This window comes from Dermacentor andersoni, chromosome 4 (assembly GCF_023375885.2).
Source record: "Dermacentor andersoni chromosome 4, qqDerAnde1_hic_scaffold, whole genome shotgun sequence".
Lineage (NCBI taxonomy): Eukaryota > Metazoa > Arthropoda > Arachnida > Ixodida > Ixodidae > Dermacentor > Dermacentor andersoni.
The window spans coordinates 23,300,436-23,327,049 of record NC_092817.1 but is presented as its reverse complement, the minus strand read 5'-3'; the positions used below and the strand labels follow the sequence as shown (position 1 = coordinate 23,327,049).

The 26,614-nt window shown below is 48.1% G+C and overlaps 1 protein-coding gene across 1 annotated transcript; it reads right to left on the bottom strand.

The window, feature by feature from the left end:
• Positions 1–386: 386 nt before the first annotated feature.
• LOC126535857 (uncharacterized) lies at positions 387–14,847 on the bottom strand. The gene is made up of 5 exons (XM_050182696.2): positions 14,746–14,847; positions 13,640–13,910; positions 11,615–12,026; positions 10,048–10,294; positions 387–676 (listed from the first exon to the last, which is right to left on the bottom strand). Exons 2-5 carry the CDS (start codon positions 13,907–13,909, stop codon positions 505–507), a joined length of 1,101 nt encoding a protein of 366 aa, XP_050038653.1. The 5' UTR covers position 13,910; positions 14,746–14,847; the 3' UTR covers positions 387–504.
• Between the last annotated feature and the right edge of the window lie 11,767 nt (positions 14,848–26,614).

The following is a 26,614-nucleotide window of genomic DNA, read 5'->3' as shown; positions in this document are numbered from 1 at the left end:
TCGACGTTCTCTTCGCAGCCGCAGACATCGCACGGAGCACAGCCAGCCATTTGGATTATTGTTGTGTAAGCCTTCTTACCCAACAATGCCGCGCACTTCCTGGGCGCGGCATCAATCAGTAATCACATATAAACAACAATCTCTAAAGGTACACGATAACGAAATCAATCCTGCAGAAATCGCACGGCAGAGGAAGAGTTATGACACCGAAAGTCCTACACGTGATATTAGCAGGCAGCTGAAAGGATCCCATACCGATTCCTATGAAAGAAAGTTTCCCAGTCGTAGATAAAATTCAGTCTATAGTGTCGTGGACATATTTTCTTGCAGTACAAGCGTGTCTATACTTGCTTGTCAGAAGAAAAAATTCTGAGCGATAGGAAACCTTTGGCTGAAAGGTCTTTATTGCTGATCGTTGCAGAAGCCTAGCAGTTTTCCACGCCAATGGTGCGACATTTCTCCGTTCCTGGATTGGGGCGCCTCTTCTCGGCCGGTGACGTCCGCTTAGAAGTAGACGGGTGGGTGCGTTTCTGGCGTGGCCACTGCGTCGTCTCCCTCTTCCGGCAACGCCTCCTCTGCGCCGTCCTCCACCGTCGCCGGGGTATCCTGGTCTTCGTCTTCGATGACGCCCACGTAACCGCTACCTGCCGGCTTTGGCGCTGGCCGCTGGGCTCCCCTGCGCCGACCCATCAGTTACATTGAAATCACACGCGCTACTGTAGAAAGGAACAATGGATTAATTAGGCATTCTTGAGAGGATGGCTCGTGGCATGATTATTGAAAGGGAGATAAATAACATTAAGGGAACACTTCTGATATGGAGGCGGCGTCCGTGAAGTGAAGCAGGAGATGCCATCTTACCACGACTACCAAAGCCCTAGCGTCGAGCTGCGACTCTATGCGCTTTATACGCAGAATAGGAAAAATATAATTTATGCTCATTTTGCACGCTTCCATATTGGGAACGTGTACCACAGCGTACAAGCTTATTCTAGCAATTTTTAAATCATACTACCCGGAGGGCTTATTTTTAAACGGTTTTCGGAGCAACGTATTGATTCTAATGGCAGTACTTGATCGAAATTTTAGCAACGATGTTGGCCTTTCGTATTGTCATTCTAGAAATCTGTGTGTATCACCGTCGAAAACCAATAAGAGCGTGATTTATGAAACGGGGTGCGATGGTATATGTATCCATTTGAGATATATAGGGAAGGTGCTAGTGTGTCTTGGTCTTTTCCAGCTGCGGTACCACTGAGAGGAATGAAATTAAAAGCATTGCATTCACAAGGCATACAAGTTCTTGCTTATGTTTACTACAATTCCGAATTGTACTTATCACGTTATCAGAGAGCGCTACCAGCGAGCATAGGCGATAATAACATTCCATATCCTGTTGTACACTATATACGCTGTCGCACAGTGGCATGTGTGATCCTCGCATATGCCGCTGACCCAAATTATCCTTGCTAGATGTACATTCGAACAGTTTTCTGTGGTCGTCAGCTATAGACAGGAAAGAGTGATCCGACTAAAGCGGGGGCTACGTTACGCGTTAGCGACTGATGACCATGTGGGCAAGACGTACTCGAGCGTTCGAGCACAAGGTCCGCCTACGGATTCCTCGGCACTGCGAAGGGAGACATTGCGCGAAATTTCATCACTCGGACGGCCTGGCGTTCCACCGAGCGATGACGGGTGCATTCCGATTCCTTGAGGTCAAGGTGTTTTCGTTGCTGGGCTGCGACACGTCCTACTTTCTGTTTCCCGTTTTTCCTGGGCAGACGGGCTTTTACATGGCGCGCCTCCTTTTGCGTTTTACGCCAGAAAGCTGCGCTCAGCTGCTCACTGAGTCATTCAGGTGGAAGGGCATTCTGGCTCACGCATAGCTTTGCAGTTGTGTGCACAGACTGGTCGTAACCGTCTTCGGTGCTTTTACGAGCGGCGTCGTGTGTTCAAGCCAAGCAGGAAACGCGACGTTTGCTTGAAAAACGCTGGTTGGTTGCGACCGCGCTCTAAACATAGCTTGAGCTTTAGTCTGCGTAAACCACTAGACCGTCTGCAGCAATGACGCTTGCATGGCGTTGGACCTCTTCGACGTCAACCAGTAGTCAAACGGAGATGGATGGAGGAACGGCTTCTATAGGTTGCACGTACAGGGGCTTCTGCACTAAGGCGCCCGCTGAAAGGCTGAAGGAAAAATATCGCTGAGGCGCTTTGATGGCTCGCCGCTATAGCATTGCATATGAGCTGCTTCGATAACACGTCTATGCTTGCAGTAGTCTATGCTTGCAACTGAGTACGAGCTGCGCGAAAAGCATACTGACGCAGACCACGCACGCACGGCGCCGAACGCGAGTGAATTTGAGTGCGAAAGATACTCATTATTTTGTTCCCTCTGTATCTTTACTTGGTTTAGAGCTTTGACATTTAGTTAGAATTTTGGAATAGCTGGCTTTTTAGTAGGCCAAAACATTCCATTTTGTAGCAGCTAATGAACAACATGTTTCGTTTGTACTCGTCTTCATTGCCGTGTGTATGTCTTTTCTCTCTATATGTCTCTTCCGCACAGTTTCCACTAAGAATAAACCAGCGCAAAGTTCTACTGTAGGGTAAGAGCGCCTATTGGGGAACCAATATGATGGTGAAATAGGAAATAATCCTGAAGGAGCTATAACAATCATCATAGAAGACGCGCGTTTGTCTCGCAATTTGCTGCTTTAATAAGTTTCATCCACCACATCACCCGATGTTTCGCAGATGTTGACTAGAATATAATCACTGGAAACTTTGAACAGGTCGACTCGACACATCTGTGATGTAGTCACATGATGATGCCGCAATAATAAGGCCACAGCGGAAAGCCCGTCCATTAGTTAATACCAGTTCTCATAACGGGCTTCCCTGTCAGATCTAGGGGCACCTGTGTTGTAGGAGCCCTAGCGTAAACCTCTTTCCTGACTTATCTATCTTTTCTAATTAGGCTACGAACCATCCTGTTTTGAAATGAAAAAATAAATAAATAATGGATTGTTTGGTTCATTAATTTATTGGTTCCAAGCTGTGTAGTATTGCGCACAATTACTAGGAATTCGCCTTGACTGAAGTGTCAATGGTGGTTACTTGGAATATGTGCGAGCCCCGCCTCGCTTTCCTTCTGTATGAGCTTTTAATCTGCCTTCTCCCCCCGCTTGCTTACGACCGTGTGAAGTTACGGTCATTACTCGCATACCCAAATATGGACGACCATGCTGTATACAAACATGCACACTGAGGTCACTCCGTCAGGTCCCTTGTTCATGAAGTATACTCATAGTTCAAAACAATCAAGGCACGCTCACCGCTTGTTGCACCACTGTAAGCTTCAAAGAATTAGGTACCGTCTACACAGCAGTTAGCAGAAGACCGCGTTGAATTAAATTGAGCCTCCTGGAGGCGAGCTTCCCCAAATAAGGCTATGCGGTGAAGACCACCTCCTGCTTGATAACATTTAGCGCACAAGCAGTCGCTCACAGTGCTAGCAAGGCCTTCGACGTAGGCTAGTTGACATAACATATTACGAGGATATGATCACTGTTTCACTCGAGTCACCAACTTCAACACGATTTGGTTTCAGACACTGCGATTGAAAATAAAGTGTGCGGTATGGTCCTTGTAAGCAAACTTTCCCGCGCACCACCGTTCCGCAAGTCATAGGACCTTGGGCCTTGCAAAGAAGCTAACTTGTAAAACGTGACATTTTGATGTTCAGTGTTTCCACCGTTTTCATAGGTTAACGTGGTCTTAATGTCTAAATGTAAATAAAATAATTTAATTGCGTAATTTTAGATACGTTGCACTCTCCAACTTATATCTACCTAGAAAAGGTAGAGTTAAAAAAGTTTGCAAGGAACTCCACAAGACAATGCTATGTGGAATAATATTCTGCGAATAAGTTTACCTTAGAAATTTTTAGTAACTCTTATACATCTTGACACAGAAGCAGAAATAAACGGAGTTCTGCGACAATAACGTGAGGACTGTAACACATAATTATTTTCGACGTCAGCTGGTGGAATTCCAGAGGTAGTTTTTTTTTTGTTATTCACCCTAGAGGCTTATATAGACTCTTAAGAATGATATACATACATAAATATTGCCGTATATAATTAGTATAAACGGGGGAAGCATTACCTGTGAATCTCCAAAGGCACATACATCACTTATATAACTTTTCCGGGAGAGATCAAGATTGATCGTTTTAAAAAGGCAACTGTATAAGCTTGCGCGCCAAGCATCGCAGTTATGGGAAAGCGGGAAAGTATTCGCATCGCTTGATTGATCCGCGAGGTACTTAACGTCCGCCGTAATTGCCCGCCGAGGAGCACTGCAGCTCCTAGCGACGGCTTTATGCTGGCCAACGATACTCGTTCGCCACACGATGACGGATGGGACCCGTATAGAGCCGCGACGCCTTATTGATTTTACATAATGAGCACGCACCGGTTGTAGCTTCCGATAGGCCTCTCACTCCTCTTTCGCCCTCTTCCGTTTTTTCGCTCTCGAGCGGTTCAGCGCGCCGCGCGGTCTGCTCGACACGAGCCATCAGCACCTGCCGTAACCAATCTGCGCAGCACAATCCTCGGGGAAACGTCTTAAGTGAGCGAAAGGGACATTTCCGGGGGTCTTCGCTCTGAGGGAAACACGATGCCGTTGTTTGGGCGCGATTTGTCTAGCGCACGCGGCAAACGAGCACACTCCTAATGAGTACTAAGGTTGACGTAGGGCTTTCGGGTGGGCCGTGCACAGATGAGGCTTCTGACTGAGACGATGACAGTTCGAGAAGCTTTCCCTCTCCTTTTCACTTGACTAGCGCGAGCGCATATTGAAGCATACAGCAGCCTGGCAGAGGGCATCGTGAGGAGACGGCAAGAAGTTCTGTATACACGCACTGGGCTGGCACAATGTACGGATTCCTTTCGATCGCTTATATTCCTTCCTCACCGTTCACGACCAGCCGATCGCGTGGAGATGACGTAGGCGGAGCACCGCTCGATTCATTGACGAAGCGCGAAAAGAAATAGCACTGAAATAAAATCGTTGTCCTTTATTTAGGCCTTGCATTCTTGCGAAGAGAATGAGAGAGAGAGAGAGAGAGAGAGAGAGCATGCGGGGCTGATTGGTTTCCTTATTCTTCATTCACTCCTGTGTCCCTCTCGATGGGAATTGCCAGCTCGCGTGTTCTTATATCGAATAATAATAATAATAATAATAATAATAATAATAATAATAATAATAATAATCCTGTGTATTACTCCTTCAGTCATGCACCATAATCCATGCAATCAACGGGATGCGCCTTCAGATCTATTTGATGTCATGACCCTGCGTTAAAGCTGATTCCTTACTCACTGTTGTCAATCTGTCGTCACGTCCACACTTTGCAGAGAAATCACCTTTCACTCGATCCTCTCACCGTTTGTCAGCACAAAGTTGCTCCGAAACGAAATGATCGGGAAACCCTTTAGCAATTAACGCGATGTACTTCAACCTGTATCAAAAGATAAACATAGGCGAAAGGCGAGGCAAGGCATCTGTATCACTCTACAGCACCCTGTCCCTTCGGCATCAGGTAAGACGCGGCGCATTTCAATCGGGCGGAAAGCCTTTGGAAGATCTAAACTTTGCAGCGCACGCAAGTTCTAAAAGTTCCACTCGCTAGACAGTTGCACAACGCAAACAACAGCAACAACAAGGTAAGCAACAACGTCAGCAACGTTACTGCTCTAAAAGAGGCGAGAGATAAACATGGACTCATGTAATCTGTCTCAAACGTCGCAGCATCTAGCGCAATTAAAACGAAAATAAAAAAAGAGAGGAAAAGAAGAGAAATGTAGCAGGCAACCGTGTTTCGAACTGGCACCAAATTGATCGCTTGCGCGGCAAACAGGCCCGTCTTGTTGCTCTTCCGATTCGGTAGCGAAACGGCGAGCGTAGCACCGCGCGTGCTTTACGTACGGGCCCTTGCATCCACGTCGGGGCGTAATTTCGTCCCCAAAGTCGAGTTTAAGTTCTATGCTGCGCCCACTTCGGTCGGCTCGGTGGCGAGCACTGTAGGGCTACTTCTATGCAGCACTGCGCTCCCGTGCACAAAATGGATTCAGCGAATTTCTGTGTGGTAAGTGTTCCAGACGTGTTCGCTCGGATGTGCCGACTACGTCGTACGTTCCTTCTAAGAGCCTACAGCGAAATATCCCCTCCCCTTTAACAGTGAAATAGCAATGAACATGTACCGTGAGTGATGGGTTTAATAAAATTTGGAAATGAGGAAGTACACAGTAGAGCTCGTGTTAGCCTGTGTCCCGAAACTGTCAAGAACATGCTAAAGGATAACTCCGGCAGCGGCTTAATGCCAAAATAAATTTTTCGTTTACTCACTGAGCATGGCCGGGCACAAGAGCCAGAACATGGAATTTTAGCCTATAAGAAATGCGGGGTGGGCACACGGAGGCGAATCGTTTCCCATTTTTGCTCTTTCAGCTTTTCGCGTGTGGATCGTGTGTTGGACTACTGACCACGACTGCGAAATTAACGCGTTCCAACACGCATCCTTGAATTGTGGCCGCATCCCTGCCCTATATGTATATTCTCTAAATGAGCACATTCGACCACACGTACAACGCTCTGTAGTTTCTTGAATTCTCATTTATAGGTAAATAAATGTAACCAGAAATGGCACAACAATGGCTTCATTCTGTTTTCCAGAATCCGAGAACACGCGCAGAATCGCAATGGAGGTTGCCGGCATGCGTTCATACACAGCTGGGCCCCGGATTCGCACACGAAAGAATTCACACTAGAATCGTTCGTAAGAGCAAATTTGAGCCAATCCTGATGCCGAGCATATTAACAAAGAAGGGGGCAAGCCAACAGAAAAGAGCACACTAATTGTCCTGAACTGCATGCAACTAGTGCGGCCGGCCAGCATCACTTCCTCCTCCTCCTCCTCCTCTTCTGAAGGCGCTCGCGCGCGCACCGCTCCGCGTTTCGGAAGCAGCGGCGAAGGCGTCCGGACGGACGGGCCGCGCGCGTCGTGAGTTTGATTGCGTCGTCTCGAGGCTTTCCGCCGTGGCTCCTCGGTCGCTCCACGTCGCGCCACCGTCGAAGACGCAAAATCTAATATCCCCAGGATCTATCTGGCACGACGGCAGAGACAGGCGCGCGGCAGATATATATCTTTCAGCTAAGCAAACACGCAGTACAAGAGCCTCTCTCCCTTCCACGTTTCCGCCCTCTCCGATATGTTTTCTTTCTTTTCTGGGGGGTTCGCCGCTTCGCTTTCGAAACAGGGTGAAGGAATGGCTAAAAAATAACCAGAGAAGCTTCGTGAATCGCTAGTAAAATGTTTCTTTTATGTAAGTTGTATTCTTCGGTGACTCTGAAGGGTTGCCCCCTTATCGGTTTTCCTAGGTTATCTGATTATTGTTATTCTTTGTGCCTTTCCCGACCAAGCCTCCAAGCAGCAATCCTTGGTTGCTGTGCCTCCTTCCTGCACCATGTCAAGAGGGGCGTACGTCTTTTTCTTGCTACAACATTCAGCACTGCCTTCCCCTTCCGCCGACCCAGCCCTCCGCGCCACATTCAATTGGGCGTGCCATCCACTTGAGAGGAATTAATGCCGCTGTCCCTGCGAGTCCGGGAGCAGCGCGCCCGGATTCGAGCGACTCTCTCTCTCTCTCTCTCTCTCTCTCTCTCTCTCTCTCTCTCTCTCTCTCTCTCTTTCTTTAACTCAGTACGAGTAAAACCGTGCGGCGCTGTGAAAGCCGACGCTGGTGTCGGCCAATCAAAGGCCCTCGTTTACGCGACGCGATTAGCTCGAGAGAGCGTTTCGCGACTGGCGGTCGCCGTTTCGTTCACGTCGCTATAGCGGTCGTGATTGACCAGCGAGTAGGCAGCAAATAATCATTTTAGGAGCCGTTAAGACGAGCGATTGTCTTTGATGATTTGGGTCACGATTGGGCGATGACAACTGCAGCTTGTTCACCATTGCACGGTTTTAGCGAGGCGGATGATCGGCGGCGAGCGCGTGTCTCGGCGCTGTTACACGTTGCCCATTCCGGTCGCGTGAGTGGATTCATTTCCGCTGTACCCCCCCCCCCCCCTCCCTCCACCTCGGCCGCCCCGTTCTCGTTCGTCCTCTGTCCGCCACAATTTCCGTGCTCTTTGTTCTCGTCGTTTGCGCCTCCAACGTTTGCGGGACAACGACCATCTGGGGCTCTCTTGTCTACGACGACGACACGCCAAGCAAACACAGACAGGATTACACGCGGCGACCTCGAGTACGCGTGTCTATTCTGACCCCCGATGTAACCTGGTAACGACACTGCCGAGCAGCTTTTCTCGTATAACGCCGTCCTCGCGTAATTTTCCTTATTTTTTTGGCTAAGCGTTGATCCATCTTGTTTCCAAATTCTGAACAGTATGCGAGAAACGTCGAAGTAGCGCGACCTTGGGTCACGCGATGGCTGTGCTCGGAGTAAGAAACAAAGAAGAGGAAAAGATATCCTTCCGACCTTTCTTTCTTTGTTCTCTGGAAACGGTAATGAATGACCCAAATCGCTAACTGAAAAATTATCTTGGCCTCCGTGGCGCACGCTACGTTCAGCGAATGTGTTTTCGGTGTGTCTTGATTCAGTCTCGTATGAAGCGCGGTGGCGTCCCGCACATGCAGTGTTCGCGGACAGCCGAAATTATTGTTGCCAGAGCTTTTTTAGTGTACAAGTCTACAAATGTTGTTGAGAACGCGAATGTATACCGGCAGCGGAAACGGTATCGCTGCGGATCTCTAAATAATTAGAATGGTCCGTAGGCCGGGCTTCAACCACGTGTAGGCTTTTTCCCAACGTAACGTCGAACTTAAGCTGGCATCAGCCAACAAGTAGCGTAATCGTGGGATTGTACGTGTTTGGGCGCAGCGTGCCATTCCAAATGACAGCGTTGTCTGCTCACCCTCAAGCGTAGTCTCAAATACTAGAGCACGCCTGCAGAAACCAGCCAACGTGCCACGTGACCTTGAAGCATAGTGCAGATAGCACGACTGGTGTTGCCTACGCTGCTCGAGCGCCGCTTGTGAAGCGTTTCTTGTGCTCATTATAGCCCGAAACAAGGCACGTTGTTTACGTGCTCTTGTTTACGTGGCCTTGTTTACGTGCATACGTAAACCACACCAGGGATCAAAAGAAGCGTAATGAATCAGACTAAGCGGAGTGTGTTAAGAGGAAGCTTTAGCTCGGGGCCTCGTAACTAAGCACGTGGGAAAGGAAAAATAGTTTTCTCGACAAGCATTGCTCCAAATTTGATTAGGTTTCCTGCATTTAAATGAATAAGTTGAAATATAGTGACTGTTGGTAGCGAATTTTTTATTTAGGTCGTCAATCCTTCTTGAAAAAGTAAAATGCTGAAACTCTTAACTATTCAATAAACGAAGCTATCAAGTTTACAAGTGTGTCAACTCAGCAATAAAAACTATATCGCAATTCTGTAAATTAAATCTAATATTGCATCTAAAGCAGTCAAACGATGTATTATACATGGCTCTCCAATAGACCAGTAATATGTGAGTAGGACTTTTTCAAAAACCTTGTAAACAATGTGACACGCTCACGTAAGATATAAATCGATATAAGTTAAAATTTTCTGCTTTGGAAGCTCTAAGGGTGGAGCTTACAGAACTGTGATATACCTGTTCTTGGTGCAGAGCGACGAATTTGTAAACCTTGTGCTTCTATATTTTTCGAACTTACTAATTTTTGAAGATCCCCTTTAAAAAGTTGAGGCCTTCAATCAAAATTTCGCTTCAAACAGTCACTATAATTTAACTTTCTCTCTCAAATGCCGCATATTTCATTAAAATCAGGCCAAACGTTATCTCAGAAAAACATTTATGCGTTTTACATGTATTTGAATAGGTGGCGTCGGAGTTGGGGCCGAGCTAAAGCTGCCTCTCAAGCAGGTTCTCAAGTGCTACGAGAAAAAAAAAAAAATACTAGGTCTACGGTTTGGACTCACCACGGCCGTTTGTTGACGTGCGGGTCGACCGGCGCGTGCATTCCGGAGGGCACCTCGGCGAGAGCTACCATGAACTTGAATGGTCCCGTCACGTCTCCGACACTGTAGAAGAAGCTCTCACCTGGCGACGACTGCGGGGGCGTCGCGGTCAGGCTGCTGTCATCGCCATTGTCAACTGGCGGAGGTCCGGTAGAAGTGACGTCGGTGCCGGGACCCGTGCTTGTGGTGTCATTGGTCGTCGGGCTACCTGAGCGAAGAATGTTCAAAAGATCTGTGAACCGTCGGAAATCGGCAGAACATTTCGAGTGCTATCTGGCGTGCCGATCGCTAGACGGAAGTCCCTTCTCTTACAAATGGGTTCTTGTGGAGAAACGTGGTGCAATATGCCATAGCTACAAAAAAAAAAAAGTTCAGTGCCCTGCCACCATGTTAAGAAGGATGACCAGCGAAGCATTGTATGTGGGCCCTTAATGACGAACTGCGCCTCCGCCGCGGCTCGGGCCGGCATTGCACTATCTTTGGGATTGGCTCAGGTATTAGAGTGTTTAAGGTTTGCTTCACTTACGCCGCGGGTCGGCCCGGCATTGCACCATCTTTGGGATTTTTTTCTACACGCGGACACGATAGTCGGGAAAGTAGTCCTTAACAGCTTCGCTGTAAAAAATCCCCTTGTTTCTGTTTAGCCCGTCATACACATCAAGGCGCATAGACCATTGTCGCAAGATCAAGTCGAATTTTTGCAACACAAGTACATGGTATCAGTATTTTCTGCCACGATCAATTAATGAGTGGAACGAGCTTCCAGGGTGGCTGGTTACCTGTTTAGATCGAGCCCAAAGGGTCATTTTACCGGTTTAAAAGTCGTGCATCAAACCTGTGCTTCTGTACCATCAGCGTTGTTTCGTTTTGTTTCTTTTCTTCTTTTTGCATGCTGTAAAAAAAAAAAAAAGACACTGACATGTTCATAAAAGCATTATCATCTGCTGTTTATATGTTGATTTGCTACTTGTGATTATGTCTGTACCATTGCCCTCTGTAACGCCGGCTTCGGGCCTTGGGGTTGACAGAAATAAATAATTTAATAAATAAATAAACAAATAAATAAATAAATAAATAAATAAAAAGAGGGAAGGTAGGTTTACCACATGAGCAAGTCTCTGACGTACGACTTTGCGCTGAGCGACAGCAGACATCAGACAGCAGAAAAAGAGAATATGTGCGCGGTGCTTACAGAATACTCAAGTTCGGTGTACACGAACTTGCAAGAAGTGAGCGCTACTCGTTGTACCATATGGGACGATGCACGCGCACTCAGCGCAACCAATTAGGAGATGTGGCGTTTTGCCGCTGAGCAAGGACGAGGATCCGATTCCAAGTCGCGTGTTGACACAAGTTCACGGCTACACAATCAGCTACACACGAGTTATCGCGCCGTGCTCAGAGAAAGGATGCAGATACAATACTATTAATGTGCTACATATTAAACGCGCTGGCCAGTAGTAAAACTCGTTTAGCCATCAACTAACTAAACACAGTGAAACCAAACTTTGTTACTAAGGCACTGGACCTTTTTTCGAGTGCTTGGCAGGCTTGCCTACGCTGACTATGCGGGTGAGAACGCGCACGAACGCATCCAGCACGTAGCCCAGGCTCGAGGATTTCCGGTAGGCGGGGTCGTCGTACGGCTCGAACTCCGGGTCGACAAACTGTTCGCGAAGATACGGCCGGTACGGATAGCGAGAGGGATAGCCGCCAGGTCTCTGGTAGCCAGGCCTGTTGTACGGACGGTACGGACGGTACGGCCGTTGCGGCCGCTGAGGATAGTAAGGCCTGTTGTAGCCTGGGCGGCGCCTGCGTTCCTCGGGGGCCTCACTCTCGCCGGCTGATTGGGATTTGCCCGAGGCCTGTGCTTGGGCTGCTTGCGGAACGCCGGCAGCCGACGGCGCTGGCGTCTGGGGGCTGGCGGTCGTCACCAAAGCCTGATGGTGGTGGTAGAAAAAGACACGTAAGGTCAGGTTAAGAAGGCGGCAGATCTATGACGGAAGTGTGAGCAAAATTTATTGAAGAAAAACAAAATGCGGGAGAAATTGATTTTAATGAACACAAAGATGCACTTGCTAAGCTCTTATGCTACACCTCGAGTTAATTGCACAAGCGGAAGTATTCAAATGTATACCAGCAATGAGGCAAATACACTTTATAATTTAAACAGGCTGTCGGTGGGGAAAATAAGCAAATGCACAACACTAACCGCTGTGCTCTGTAAAGGGGGTGAATGGGTGGATCAGTAGCTTTGGTTCATGCTACACGAATGTAACCATTTGTTTATAAGGATTGCCTTAGTGGTTGTCTTTCTTTCTTTCTTTCTTTCTTTCTTTCTTTCTTTCTTTCTTTCTTTCTTTCTTTCTTTCTTTCTTTCTTTCTTTCTTTCTTTCTTTCTTTCTTTCTTTCTTTTTTCTTTCTTTCTTTCTTTCTTTCTTTCTATCTTCAGTACAATCAGCCGTGTTTGACACAGACTGTTGGAGTACTCAGTCACGGTAGAGCGTTGGTTGTATTGGCGTCATTCAGCAGCGAATGACCACATGGACACACAATACTTGCGACTAAATGTCGTATACTGATTTTCAGATGCAACTTTTTCGCGTTTTAGTAGTGCCCCTCGGTGGCGTGTTGTTACGCCCAACATTCTACTCTAGACCTTCGCATTTATACGTTTAAGCGACCGCAACAAGAGCCACGTGTGAGGTATCGCCTGTAAAACTTGGTTATAGTTGCTCTGTTTGCCATTGGCCGATCACAACGGCTTGCTGCATGTACTACGCTCGCGTGGAGGGATTGTCAACACTGAGTGCCAGACCAACGCCACCTATGGCAACAGCACTATCACCACCATCCACAACGCCACACACACATACTTGCTTCGAGCTCAGCGTCTCTGACTTGTCTACCAACAGCTGCTCAATTTCTTTTTATAAACACCCAGAATTCTAAAGCTTTCTGAAGCCGTTCGGACACGACGCTGAACTTCATGGTGTCGGATGCGGTCTCTGGCGCGAACTTCTTTACCGGCTCGAGAATGCCACGTTCTTCATTCTGTCAGAAGTAAAAGGGGCCTACTGCGCTCTTTTGAGACGAATAAAGACGCATAGGTTAGCTAGGAGTGCACCTTACCTGGCTACCCTACTATGAAGGAAGAGTGAGGAAGAAAAAAGGAGAGGAAAGAGATCGATAGAGGCAGATGAGGCTCAGGCACGCAAGCATTGACGCGTGAATGTTGCTCGTCGTCTCCGAGGAGTGATGAGAGCTCATTTGATATTTATGGTATTTGAGGTAGATGTCGGCAGATCTTTTGATCTTTCGGGTTCTCCTCTTTCTGTAGTCTTACAAGCTGAGGGAACCAAAAGGAAAGCTCTTGTTCGTCAATGCAAGAGTATGAGGAGATAGTCAGGTTTCTCCACAACGATAACATCTGTGCGAGGCACCTAAAGACAGTGACCAGTCGCACGACAAATTAAACTTGCTTGACACAAGATGGAGCGGAGCTACAAGAAAATCTCTAGCCTTGCAAAAAAAAGACCGCATGTTGGCTTACATGGTGGTGAGCTCCGTTCACCGCGTGCGACTGGACGTGGAGCGCAGTCGAAGGCCTCGCAGTTTGTGTGGAAACGTGAGGTCCGGGTGTACTTTCTTGTGAGACCGCGCCAACAGATTTCGCGTTCTGGTGATCCCCAGCAGGCGGCTGGGGATCAGGATGGATCGGGGGCGCCGCGTCGGGCTGGTCGACGTAGACAGGCGTAGCTGTTGCCGTCTCTCGGCCGCAAAAGCCAACAAGCAGTACGAAGACGAGGGCTTGCGGGCCCATTCTTTTGGAATAGGAAGAACAATGAAAAAAAAATAAAAACATTCAGCGCGATTATAGGTCCAGCATACGAATAAATAGTGACGTCATTTTTTCGTGTGTCAGCTCGTAACAGCCGAAGGTGAATATATACTGGAGGTTATTATGGTTGGGGGTAGCCTTTACTCTTGCCGCTGAGCGTGAGCAACAACGCTTCGCCGACGATAACCCCATTTACTCCACGCCACTGGCTAAATATACGGAAAAAACTTGTATAGGTGCAAGGCACGCCCACAAACCTTTAATTCGGAAACCTGGATCACTATAACGCCCGTTCCGCTAACTTCCATAAGACAATCCATTCTGAGGGCCACGCATGGTTGCATTTGTTCTTTTTTTTCTTTTAGTTTTTTTTAAACAGTTTCCATACTTTCACGTTACAGAATACCCATCCCCGGAAGATAAGCAGATGTCCGATGAGGGCACCGATATCTGGACGAAGCACGCTTACAGGTGCGGAATACGCGAGGGAACAGGATGTAAGACTCATAACGCCTCCGATACGGTAGCACATTTACCGTCTAATCGTTCTGGTATAAACCATGGCGCTTTGCAGCTCTGTTGCTGGCCAGGTGAACCTTGCAATTCTGGCGTTATCGTCCCATTACTTACTAGTGAGAGACAAGCCATCTCAAACGAAGTGATCTAGTGCCAACTATTTTGCTCTACCTACGGTTAAGCTCGGTTCATCCTACCTAGTTGTTCAGCAATAAACACACAGCCCTTCACTGGTCATAACAAGCGCCAAATGTGACCGGGCAAACCAGTTGCTTTTGTTCGAATAGCAACTAGTGACTCACCTGAAACCTTTGGGGAACGACAATGACGGATAAAATTTGGTTTCGCGCTCTTTCTTCGCCTTATATACGATTTCTGTCACGCGATGGCGAGGAGGAGACAGACCTTATCTGCCAGAAAACGATCACCTTTTGTTTTCCCTCTTCCCGGACTGCGACCGGTTCCTCACCTTGAGGTTACTTTTATTTCACGAGCATTTCACGAATTTACTTCATGCAGATAATGCGATAACCATTATCTGCTAAGTGTTTTGAGCCGTCGCGACTGTGAGGCGCCTTCTTACCACATTCGTCAGAGAACCTTCCCGCCCCTATGACGCCTTCCACCGAGAGTAGAGGGTTGTTGTTGCATGCGGCCCGCACTTTTCTTTACATATATTTATTTCTCTTCTAGGGGGAGAAGAACGGAGTGACGGGATACCGAGAAGTAGCTCTTCCGCACGCACCACATCCTGAAGATAGTACGATTACAAGAAATGTTGATTCCATGTTCGCAACATGACAGCTTTTAAAGCCTGTCGTTCAAGACATACGCGGTGTTTCTAAAGTAGTGGATCTAAGGCAGCGATGAGGCATCGTAGCAAAAAAAGTTGTTCAAAACAGCAACACGACGCAGTGAGACACCGTGCTGCTACATGCGATGCTCTGTGTCGAGCTTTTTTGTTCGCATCAGCAAATCTCTCTGGAAATGATGTGCGTAATCTTTCTTTCCATGCTTTACTGCACAGAAAGGGAGGCTTCGCGCTTGTTGCCTCCATGCAATTGATTCGAATTCAATTCAGCTGAAATCTCGAGGACACCTGCGTACGTGCATCCAACAGAAATGGAGCTCAAGCTGCAAGGGTAATAACGAAAAAAACTGACAGGTTTCCAAAGAACGTCTATTATTGACAAAACGGCCGTCCTTTGCACCAATTCAACTCCAGAAAAGAAAGAAAAACAAAACAACTGCAAAGCAGGTAGCCGAAAGGCGATATGAAAGCAACGCTTTAACGTCTGGCCCAATCTGTTGAACCGTTAAGGCTATGCTGCTCGGCAATGCGAGCAGAACGGCCTCCGGTGCCCGCAAAGTGCGAATAATCTTCGAGTTCGGGGGCGCCCCGCGCCTAACCCCCCTTCCGCCCGCACTACTTGCCCGATTTGTGTGCTTGTACCCCCGGTTTCCTTTCCATTAGGCAAACGCACGGTTGGACGTTAAACGTTCGCGTCACCCTAGTTGTTCATTTTGCTTGTTTCAGTGCAGCTATTCTTCCCTCTCTTTCATTTTCTTTTCGTTCTTGTTGCGGCACCGACCGAATCCTCCTTAGATTGTGGCAAAAAAAAAAAAAAGAAGAAACACACACACAGAACGGAACGGAACGACAGGAAAAGCGAGGGATGGCAGCCCACCTACCACGTCACCTCTGCGTCGAGATCGAGAATGGCGCGCCTCTATACTTTATCGCTTAAGTTCTTCGCCCGCGGCAGGAATGTGCACGCAGGGAGATAGAGAGCGAGATGGAAAGTAAGAGCTTTCGATAAAGAACGAAAGACTGTCGGAAAGACGAAAGCAAGGGAGGGGGAGGGGTTGGGGGAGTTGCACCGCTATGCAGCGCGCGCCTTCAGCGAGGCATGAGTGGCACGCTGAAGAACCGAGAGCCCGTTTCCCGTAATCTGCGAAACAGAGAAAGGGAAAAGGCTTTCTTTCCCTAATCTACCTCTCGCTACCCGCGGTGTACGTCCTTTTCATTTTTGTTCTTCTAGAGAAGTATGTTGCCCCATTCCTCCTCTTCTGCCCTCCTTTCTCATTTATTCCACGGGAGCCTGTGCCACTCCCCTACCCGACCAGGAGTCTCCCTTCGCCCCAAAACCCCTGGCGCGGATCCTTTTACCTCGGGCTGCTTGGGTATCTTCCAACTAGACCTTCGTCACGCCAAGCAGGGCAAGTGGAAGGGGCAAAGGAATAAGAGAAGATGCGCGAGACACTGTAGCGGAAGTTTGCGAGCTTTTGTATCGGCCGATGCACTCGGTGAAAAAGTTGCAGCCATATGAAGCAAATATACAGCGATGCCGGAAGAAACGTTGGGGAAATTAACACTTTTGCTTAATGGTAATGTAGGAATAACGAGGAAAATGAAAGTGCCACCATGCCACTCACTGCCACCAAGTAACACGGGGCTAAGGGCACCTTAAGCTGCCTCTTTGCAGCTTTTATCTTAGCTCCCGTCATTGTATTTTAGCAATGGAAAGAAAGAAAGAAAGAAAGAAAGAAAGAAAGAAATAAATAAATAAATAAAGAGAAGCTGAGGAAAAGACAATTTGCCGCAGGTGGGTGCCGAACCCGTGCGCATCTTCCGCATTATGCATGCGGCGTTCTTGGTTCCTACCTTTTGATTGAGCAGCAACAGTTGATTTCCTCTGTACTTTCACTGACTTCATAGTCTGCTTGTTTTCTGCGGTTTTAACTAACGAAAAATCTAGCCCACCCGCCATGGTGGATCAGTGGCCATGGCGCTCTGCTGAGCACGAAGTCACTGGTTCCATTCCCGCCCACGGCAGCCGCAATTCGACTGGAGCCAAATGAAAAAGCGTTCGTGCACTTAGATTTAGGCGCATGGTAAAGAATCCAAGGTGGTAAAAATTAATCCGGAGCTCTCCACTAGTGCGTCTCTGATAGCCCCAGCGTTGCTTTGGAACGCTAAATCCAATGAATGAATGAATGAATGAATGAATGAATGAATGAATGAATGAATGAATGAATGAATGAATGAATGAATGAATGAATGAAAAAATCTAGCCTCTCGGTTCTTTTTAATTTTCTCCCGCAGTGACAAAGCTTGCAAGTGGAAGCGAGTACTGCAGGCCATTCGATGGAGCGCACGCCGTTTACGCAAGGCGCGTTGTCGACTTGCTGACGCGGTCAGCTTGCTCGCTTGTTTGTCACGGCCTTTGTGACAGGCCAAGCGCGAATTGGGAATTGCGTTGTCGGCCCTTCTCGCTATACCTGAATTTCGCTCACGCTTCCGCGTTGAAATGACCGCACGCGTCGGTGAAAGCGAACGACCGATAAATCCTCGGCGCATTCGGCGAGGTTGCAGCGCTGCAGTACGTAGGCTGTCTCCTCGGGCTTTTAGTTGCTTGTAAGCTGGCAAGCTGGAAACCCTCCGGCATTTTATTCGGAAGCTCAGAATTGCTGGAAAAGGTGAAAACGTTTCTACCGTCGAAATTCGTCCCAGCGAAAGGAAAAGGAAGTTAAACTGGCAACTGAGCGCTGGCGCAAATGTTCAATGCGTCGAAATGTGTCGTAGTCGCCGTTTGTGCCGCAAGGGCAGAATCAAATTTTCAGAATGAGAATCAGGACGGAATATAGAGAGCGAGGACCAGGAGTCAGGGACTGAATTGGGACTTTCTGTAAGGGTAACAAGTGGCAAAAGACCTCTACCCAACCGTTTGGTGGTGTATGAGAACTATAGTGGGAAACGCTCGTGAAATACGAAGGCAATTTTGAAGCTAGTGACCTTGATGCCAGACGAAATTACTTCTCCGATTGCACGTGGGCAATCATAAAGGGCAATGTCGCCAAAATCGAGGCACCATCTGGGGCTAGGCTTCCATGGTTGTAGGAGTGCTACTCAAGGTAAACTAAGGCACACGTTTCTACAGCGCGCGACATAGATGGCCGTTACTTTCTTTTGACGCAGGCCGTAACCAAATCCTGTAGCTTTAACTTACTCATATTTCGCTCGAATTAGCTGCCTCTAAAAGTGCGTTTCAAGCTTTACGCTAGGCTAGCCTTTTGAGATGTCATCAGAGTATCATACACACACACTCTCTCTCTCTCTCTCGCTTTAAAGGGAAACACACCGGAATGCCATGTCTGGTACCGGTTCTGTGGCCACATCGATTATTCGGTTGAAGTGGTTTTTGATCTATTTTTGTAACTCTAGGAGCATCCGTGGCAGAATGAATAAGTGCGCCTACATTTAGCACGAAACGCCCTCCTATAGTTGCAGGGTATCGTTTCCTACTGTGCACCTTTCCATCGGCATTAGTCAAGCGCCTGATATTTTGAGGGAGGGGAAGGGTAGTCAATTTGCACGCGTTTCGTGCGCAATCCTTTTTCACAACCTTCGCGGACGGATCCATCTATTCGTGCGGCCCCTCCACACTGGCCCAACCATCCTCAACTTTTCTTTAACAAGAGTTGGCGAGGAGATAGGGAACCCTCGTGACCGAGCGGTATACTACACGTACATGCTCGCTCGTGCACATACGTATTCCTCGAAGACGCCGCAAGGCGTCGCTGCACAACCTCGTTAGCATAATCTCGTTCTAGGCGCGCGCTCTGCCGCGACGGTCGGCCCCGGGAAAAGCAGTTTGCCGAGCTATTTGCCGTGAGCTTATTTGCATCGCTGGCAGATATATACCGCGCCCCAGCGGTGGCGTCGTTCGGCGCCCTCTCTTCCCCTTTCCAAGGCTCGAGGTTGGGCTCTCTCTATCGCCCTGAGGACTTTGTAACGCAATGAGCGTTTTCTCCCCCCGCCTACACGACTCTCTCCCGCAACTTCCTCGACACCTCCGAGCTCACGCATCGTCCTCGCCCGTCTCCTTCCTCAGTTTTCCCTGCGAGGTCTGCTTCTCGGCGATGCCTGCAGAGTCCATCTCGCGAGCTTCTTTCTTTCGCGTGCACGGCACCACTTCTAGAACAGAATGAAATAAAATGCTCACCGCATAGTCGCATCTTCGCGAAACTGCGTGGCAAGTTCTCAGGGCCGTTCGACCGAGGCGATGCTCGCGCGATCGGCCCCATGGTTCGCGCTTGCGTGCAGACGGCTTGTTTGGTAGCCGGAGGGCGCTTACGATATTACGGAGACTCTTAACAGTGAAGCGAGTTGCATGCGTCGAGATTGAAGCTTGACCTAAGGACTCGGCAACCGCGCTACACAAACGTGTACGTACCTGTACACGCAGCGCGACATGGGCTATAGACACGTGCGGAGCACGCTACGGCTCAACGATCAATTGGGAAGCACAGAAAGAGACAGACCCCTGCGGTGCCGGGAGATCAATGGGCCTACTTGTTCGGTACGCCGGGCACGCGATCTTCGCAAGAAGGTGGTGCTCGTGTAAAGAAGAAGAAAAAAAGAAAGAAACAGTAAAAAGTGAAAGGGATTCGCGCAGAAACTTGTGTCGGTGTCTTCTCTCTCTTCCAGCATCCACTGTGTGGTCGGGCCAAGCAAAAAAGGGAAATACCTCCAGCTCCCCACGAAAGGGTGCCTTTTTTTGCGGGTCGCAGCAAACCGCTATAGCCAGTCAGTTCCAAGCCCTGCCGGCGCCGTCGGTGTGAGCTGCGGAGACACGTCGGCGCCTTGGGCGTGCGAGGTGGGGACGACGTGTGCTCCTTGTGGGCTCCGAATCAAAATTCGGGTCAGACACCGCTCTCGGTCCCTCCTGGCGTTACAGCGTCCGCACGGTGCGCCAATGTTCCGGCCATTGCTCGTGCCGGGAATCCCTCTGGTAGTGCCGCAGGCTGGAGATATTCGTTCGTAACTGCTTGCAAGTCACCGCTCTTGAAGACGCGCTTCTCCGTTTTGTTTTCGTCCTGTTCTCCTCACCTCTCTCTTTTCCTATGACAATAAGTTTTATTTCTTTCTCGCACACTTTGTTTTCGGACCACGAGGGCATCATTTTTTGGCCAAAGCTATCTTCTACGTTCGAACTTATCAAGAGGTCTGGCGAAGCTGTCGAGCTATCCCAGCTGTATACGCGCTCAGTCTGCTCGCATCCTGCTTCAGAGAAAAGAAAGGGCTGCGCACGAGTATGTTTTAATTCGGCCTAAGCAAGGTGTAGACGCACGCAATCTCATAAAATGATGCAGAAACGTTCGCTTAAAATGTGAAATTGTGTATAAATTTTATTTTTTAGACAGACAGACAGATAAATATGTAAAAATATGTATACCGAAAGAATTCGATAAAGATTGCATTCCTTACCTGTTATATATATACATATACATACATATATATATATATATATATATATATATATATATATATATATATATATATATATATATATATATATATATATATATATATATATATATATATATATATATATATATATATATATATATATATATATATATATATAAACACAGGATGAGCCTGCCCACAGTGCTATAGCCTGCCGGAGCAGGATCTTTTTTTCTAGCTGCTAATACTTGAAAACGTATGCCTGCAATGCAGGCATATCAACACTTTTTAAAGGAGCAGTACCCCTCCTGCCTCGATTAACGGGCGCACATGTGGGCTTTTGCAATACGTTTGGGGAATTTTAAGCTGGTGGCTTGCTATGTCAAAGGCGGTCGCACTATCACGCTCGTCAACCTCCATGGCAGCTTTGCGGCACTGACATCGTTGCTCGACGGACATTTTATTCAGTTATTTATTTTTCGAAGCTAATTGCCTAAGTAAACAGATGAGCGCATAGCATGCAGCAAATGGCGAAGTTGCAAGTTCGAACTTGGCACGTGGAGTTTGTCGATTAGTTGGCTCAACGCTTCGAGGACCACTTATTTTGTTATACTTGTTTCCCCCTGATGAATATTTACGCATTCCTGACATCGCAGTTCCGGCTTATACATTAAAGAAAGTGAAAAACAGGCTTGCATAGCTTCTGCCCTGGTGTTTCATATCCTGCGTACTTGTTTTAGTTAATGAACGAGGTTTAATCTCTGTGGACTTAAAAGAATATCGACACGCGAGAATCCGTGTTTTTTGCTATTCAGCGCAAGGCCATACATTCCTTGCTTTCGCACATTTTACTTTTCCAGCTTAATATTTTACATATTTTATCCCTTAGTTTTGAATATTCATTCATTCTTGTTTCAGTTTAATTAGCGGTGTGAATAATGCTTTAAGCTCTCAACAATTAATGATGCATGGGTACCATGTTCGAGAATAAAGAGAACGCATACTTTTACAGCGAAGCTGTCTATGGCTAGGATCCCGGTATTTCTCCATGGCGTAATGTCGCAAGAAAACTTATCACCATCTATGGCTCAAACTCCCAAATGCAATGGCTCGTACCTCCGTACGGCTGAGGCAACAAGCACTCAGCAATGTGAAAGCGAACAGCGCATACATTCTTTGGAATCACGCATACGCCATACAGAACAGCATACATTTCAATAAAGAACAAGCTCAAAACAAGCATCCGAACGACATAGTTGACGATAAGGCGCTCCTGCGCGTACACAAGCAATGCAAAGCACGTAGCGCTCCCCGCATACGTTTACCTGTAAATATTACTGTTGCGCAAGCTGCCGCGGCGACGGCAGCTTGACTGTAGCATACGAAGCAGGGAGTGGCGTAACTACACTTTCGTGCGTAAGAGAAGAGCCCGCCTATCAACTGATGCAACTGATCTGTGTTGTGACAGTGCTATGGGAAGGCCGCGTATAGTGAGGACTCCGGAAGAACAGCGTACATACGAGGCGCGGCGAATTTCTCTTCTCTTTAGTGCACTCTTTGTAGGTGCCCGAAGTAGCTGCGCTAGCCAAGTCTCAGGCCGTCGAAGCGTCTTCGGCTAATAATTAGGTAAAGTGCATGTGAATGTCCCCCCGTGAATACCAGGTCACTGCGGTATCATTGGAAATGATGACGCCGATAAGGCAGCTCGGACGTCAAACCAAGAAGACCGCTGCGTCCCCATTCCGCTCTCAAGGACCGACGCCGCGAGACAACTTGGCATTCTGGCACGCACGATCTCCTTAGCAGAGTGGAATACCGTACATACAAGGCGCACAAGACTGCACAGACTAAACCCGTCACTTCAACTCAGACCTCCAGCCAGTGTGCACCGGCGTGAAGCGTCTCTTCTGTGTCGGTTATGGCTTGGGGTGGCCTTCACGGATGCCTACTCAGCACTAATTGGAATGGCTGATAGTCCTGCATGTGATATTTGCGGATGCGAGGAGAACATTGACCACTTATTGTGCCATTGTCCTCAATTTCAAGCACAAAGACAGTATTTGTCCGACAGATTGAGGAAATTAGATGATCGTCCTCTGAGTGAACAGACAATATTAGAGCACCGTCCCGACCGATCATCGGCTCAGAAGGCAGTGAAGGCACTTTTGTGTTTTCTCAGAACTTCTGGTTTGCTCGAGCGACTTCAACTGAAGTGCTATCCGTACACGTACCTACACCTTCTCTCTCCCTTCTTTCTATTCCCCTTCTCCCATCCCCCAGTGTAGGGTAGCCAACCAGACTATTGACTGGTTAACATCCCTGCCTTCCTGTATTCTTCTCTCTCTCTCTCTCTCTCTCTCTCTCTCTCTACGTCGCAATGGGTACTCGTCCTAGTTATCGTTTACAGCTTGGATGTCCAACTACCTTCACAGCGTGCATTGGAGACCATTTTTTCCGTCATCTGATCCCTCAATGCTACACAGTGTTCTTATTTAGTAATGACACGACACCAAAAGAAGATTATCCGTTTTCGAAGTATGTGGGTGATAGCTCAACGCTCACCACATGCGATAGGGAGAAAGAGAGAGAGAGAAAGAGAGAGAGAGTTATCATAAGAGAAATGTAAACTACTGTATAGTCTGCTACTCAGCGTTGAGCTAGGCGGGAACGAAAGGAGAGTTAAAAAATGAAGATGATGATGATAACGAGAACAGACACGAGTAACAAAGCAAAGAGAAAAGAATAGCCGCACATACTTGTCACAGTGGTATAACTAGTTTATTATCTCTCAAAAAACCCACAGTGGCCTTGAATGTGTGGCCAGCGGAGTATTTAGGCCATGGACCTAAAAAATATGGCTGTGGCTTAGCTAAGGTTAAGCCCAGGATGCGAAGCATACTAGCCTTTATTTTAGCTGTTGAACCACTGTTTAGCCTGGTGAACTGCTGTTGCTTGGCTATATTTGGTTCGGCTATACGAAGAAACAACTCATGCGTTACTCTGCTTCGCCTTCAAGAGTGGAACGCGACAGCGTTCCCGTCGACCCGCCAAGGGGTGTAAGACAATGGGCTACGGCGCAGCGACTACGCGCCGCGCATTGGACGCGGTGAGCGTCGAGCAACGCAGCGTTCGGCGCGGCAACGAAATGTGCGCCTGAGCAAGCGACGCACGCCTGAGCCTTAGAAACAGCTCGTTTCTAAGGCAACACCGCATTCACTAGAGGCGCTTTTGTACCGCTTTGAAGCATCGTACTCGTGGCTCAGTGGTAGCGTCTCCGTCTCACACTCCGGAGACCCTGGTTCGATTCCCACCCAGCCCATCTTGCAAGAGTTGAGCCAAAGCCACCTAGAAACAAGCGCAGCTGCTTATATACCGCCGCGACGCCGCGAGCGACGGCGCGAGTTGGAGCCCCGTTTCTCCTCTGTCGTGACGTCACGGTGTCACGTGGTATGGCATGGGGTCAAAGGTCATTGAAGGCGACACCGCCGCGCCTGAGGAGCTGGGTTGAGCTCTAGCAATATGCTTCGCATAATGAGGTTTTCAGAAAGTGGGCCGCGCTCGGCTCCTGCTAAAATCCTTCCATAGGTTCCGCCTACGGTTCTTGAACCATGGGACCTCTCCTACTGTATATGTAAACTTTGCAGTATTTCATGCAATCCTTTGAAATAAATCAAAATAAAACTGAAATTGCTTTTCTTTATCGCAAGTACAGCACGCACACACAAAACACATGGCCTATAAGTCTCGGCATGGCGCAGTCCGGGCTGCTCACAAGGCCAACAATATGGCGACAGCGTTGTGTAAAGGCCTCACCAAGTCTCAGTCTCTGCGGAAGGCTTGCGTGGCTTCTTTGATACTGAATCGAAGCTCGGGATCAAGTGAATGAGAATGAAAACGGCGATAGCGGTATTCTGGCTGAGACCAATAATTCGCCTTAGCAACGCGCATCATGTTGAATAGCACATATAGGGTCGACATCGATGCTTCTAAATTGGACTGAAATTTAATCTGAATTTTGGAGAGCCAACTTTGCCTCTGCGTCAGCGAGCCCATTTCCATCAGGACTTCAGTGCCCAGGAGCCGGGGGCGTAGCCTGGGATGGCACACCGGGCTTGCCCCCACCCCATCTCCCCCATTCTCGAAGGGGAAAACTATTTAGTCCCCCACTGGCGTCAATAACCTGTAATGCAAGTTTAGCGTCACAAAAGAGGCGGTGTTTGAGGCGTTTCTTGAGAGGTATAACGAAGTGCTTTACGAGTGGAAGCAATCTCTGAAGCAGTCGACGTTGTCTTGCAATGTGGTCGAATTTGACGTTTCGTAGAGTCGACAAGGCTGGGAGAACGAAAGCAGCCGCGGAGGCGGCAGAGAACGTCGATCCATCAGTGTAAACATGTATACTGTAGAAGCTTCAGAGATGTATAATAGCGCGACATGCTTCTACCGCGTGATGGCATTCTTGATTTCTTGCTAAGATCAGGATTTGAAAGACGCACCAGTGTTGTTGAGAACAACTAGGCTGGTGTGCTTGAAACTTTAGCCAGGACAGAACATGCAGGAATGGAATGTTCGCGACGAGCGATAGCTTGTGAGAGGAGTGGTTTGGGCGCCTGTGAATGATTTACGAAGCTCTTAGCGTGAGGAGTTTACACTGGCCGCAGGCAGAAAACATAGCGGCAACAAGTAAGAAATGTTGCCATGTATATTTTCCTCAGAATTCTGTAATTTATATTATTCAACGAATAAGTGAAAAGGAGTAGCCGCTGCGAGAATACGGCGACAGCTAAAGACGCCCTCTACTTATTTTCATCCCTAAAATTTAAGCAAAGAAAATGATGATGGCGGAAGGCGGTAAACCATATATGCGAACGTTAGCAACGGTGATAAACGAAACCGCGTGTTTGCCTTGTAGACCGAGCAGCGAGCGCTGCAGGGCGTGTAATTTTTGTCATTGGCCACTTCAACTTAGTTACATCATCGCCTGTCATATTGCGCGCCGTGGCCGGCTGGAGTAATGGACGGCGCTGTACGCACTGCTAGATGGGATGATATCTGTTACGGCGAAGGGTATTTCTTCAATATGTTATTGCATGATGTCCTAGCTCTCACAAGGAGAGCCTAAAAGTAACATTGCGTCTCCGTGCTGCTTAAGTACAGTTGGTCTTCCCCATATTTCCAATCTGTCCCTATGTCACCCTCCCCACGTCTCTCTCTCCTCTCTCTCTCTCTCTCTTTTCTTTTTCATTCTTTTTTTTTTAAGAAGCAGGAACGGGGAGGTTACGCAGCCTTCCTGGCCCGAGCGGCACTTTATCGTTGTCTGACTTCGTCGTGTTGAATCCGCTGCGGCGTCCGGCATGATCCCGTGGTCGGTGAAAGTTCAAATTCAAATGCATTTTATTTCACCAGGAATGGTCTGCATAGCTAGCTGCCTAGACTAAAATCACTAGTTAAGCTTAGCTTAAGTTCAGCTCTGTAGTGCGGCAGAGGACAAGATATCTATCGGCCATGTTGTTAAAACACAGGTCCCATTTATCTACCGCATCGGTATCGTCCGTCGTCCGGGCGCTGCCACATGCCGGCGGCGATTCACGGGCGCCGGCACGGGTAGGCCACATTCATATAGTAGTCCGTGAAGAGGGGGCTCTCTACTTTGCGGACACCGTTCTGCCACGAAGAAACTCGAGATATTTGCGGCCAGTCGAGCTGCAGTCGACGCATACCGTGTGGCCCGAAGCATGCATCATCCGTGAAGGAATGCGGCGTCCAAGTCCGTCCCAACTGAGCTCTGGCTTCGCGTACAACGAGCGACTGCGGCGCGTACAGAACACCGTCGCTAGAGCTGGTCGATCCTGCCTGGGCAAACTCAGTTCGGTAGGAAGCCAGTTTTACAGCGTAATATCTTATGGGCTCATTCCAATAGC

Coding starts and splice junctions, on each gene's coding strand:
- LOC126535857 (XM_050182696.2), bottom strand. CDS start 13,909: ATGGGCCCGCAAGCCCTCGTCTTCGTACTGCTTGTTGGCTTTTGCGGC. Junction 12,027..13,639: donor TGAACGGAGCTCACCACCAT/GTAAGCCAACAT, acceptor CACCACCATCAG/GCTTTGGTGACGACCGCCAG. Junction 677..10,047: donor CACGTCAACAAACGGCCGTG/GTGAGTCCAAAC, acceptor GGGTCGGCGCAG/GGGAGCCCAGCGGCCAGCGC.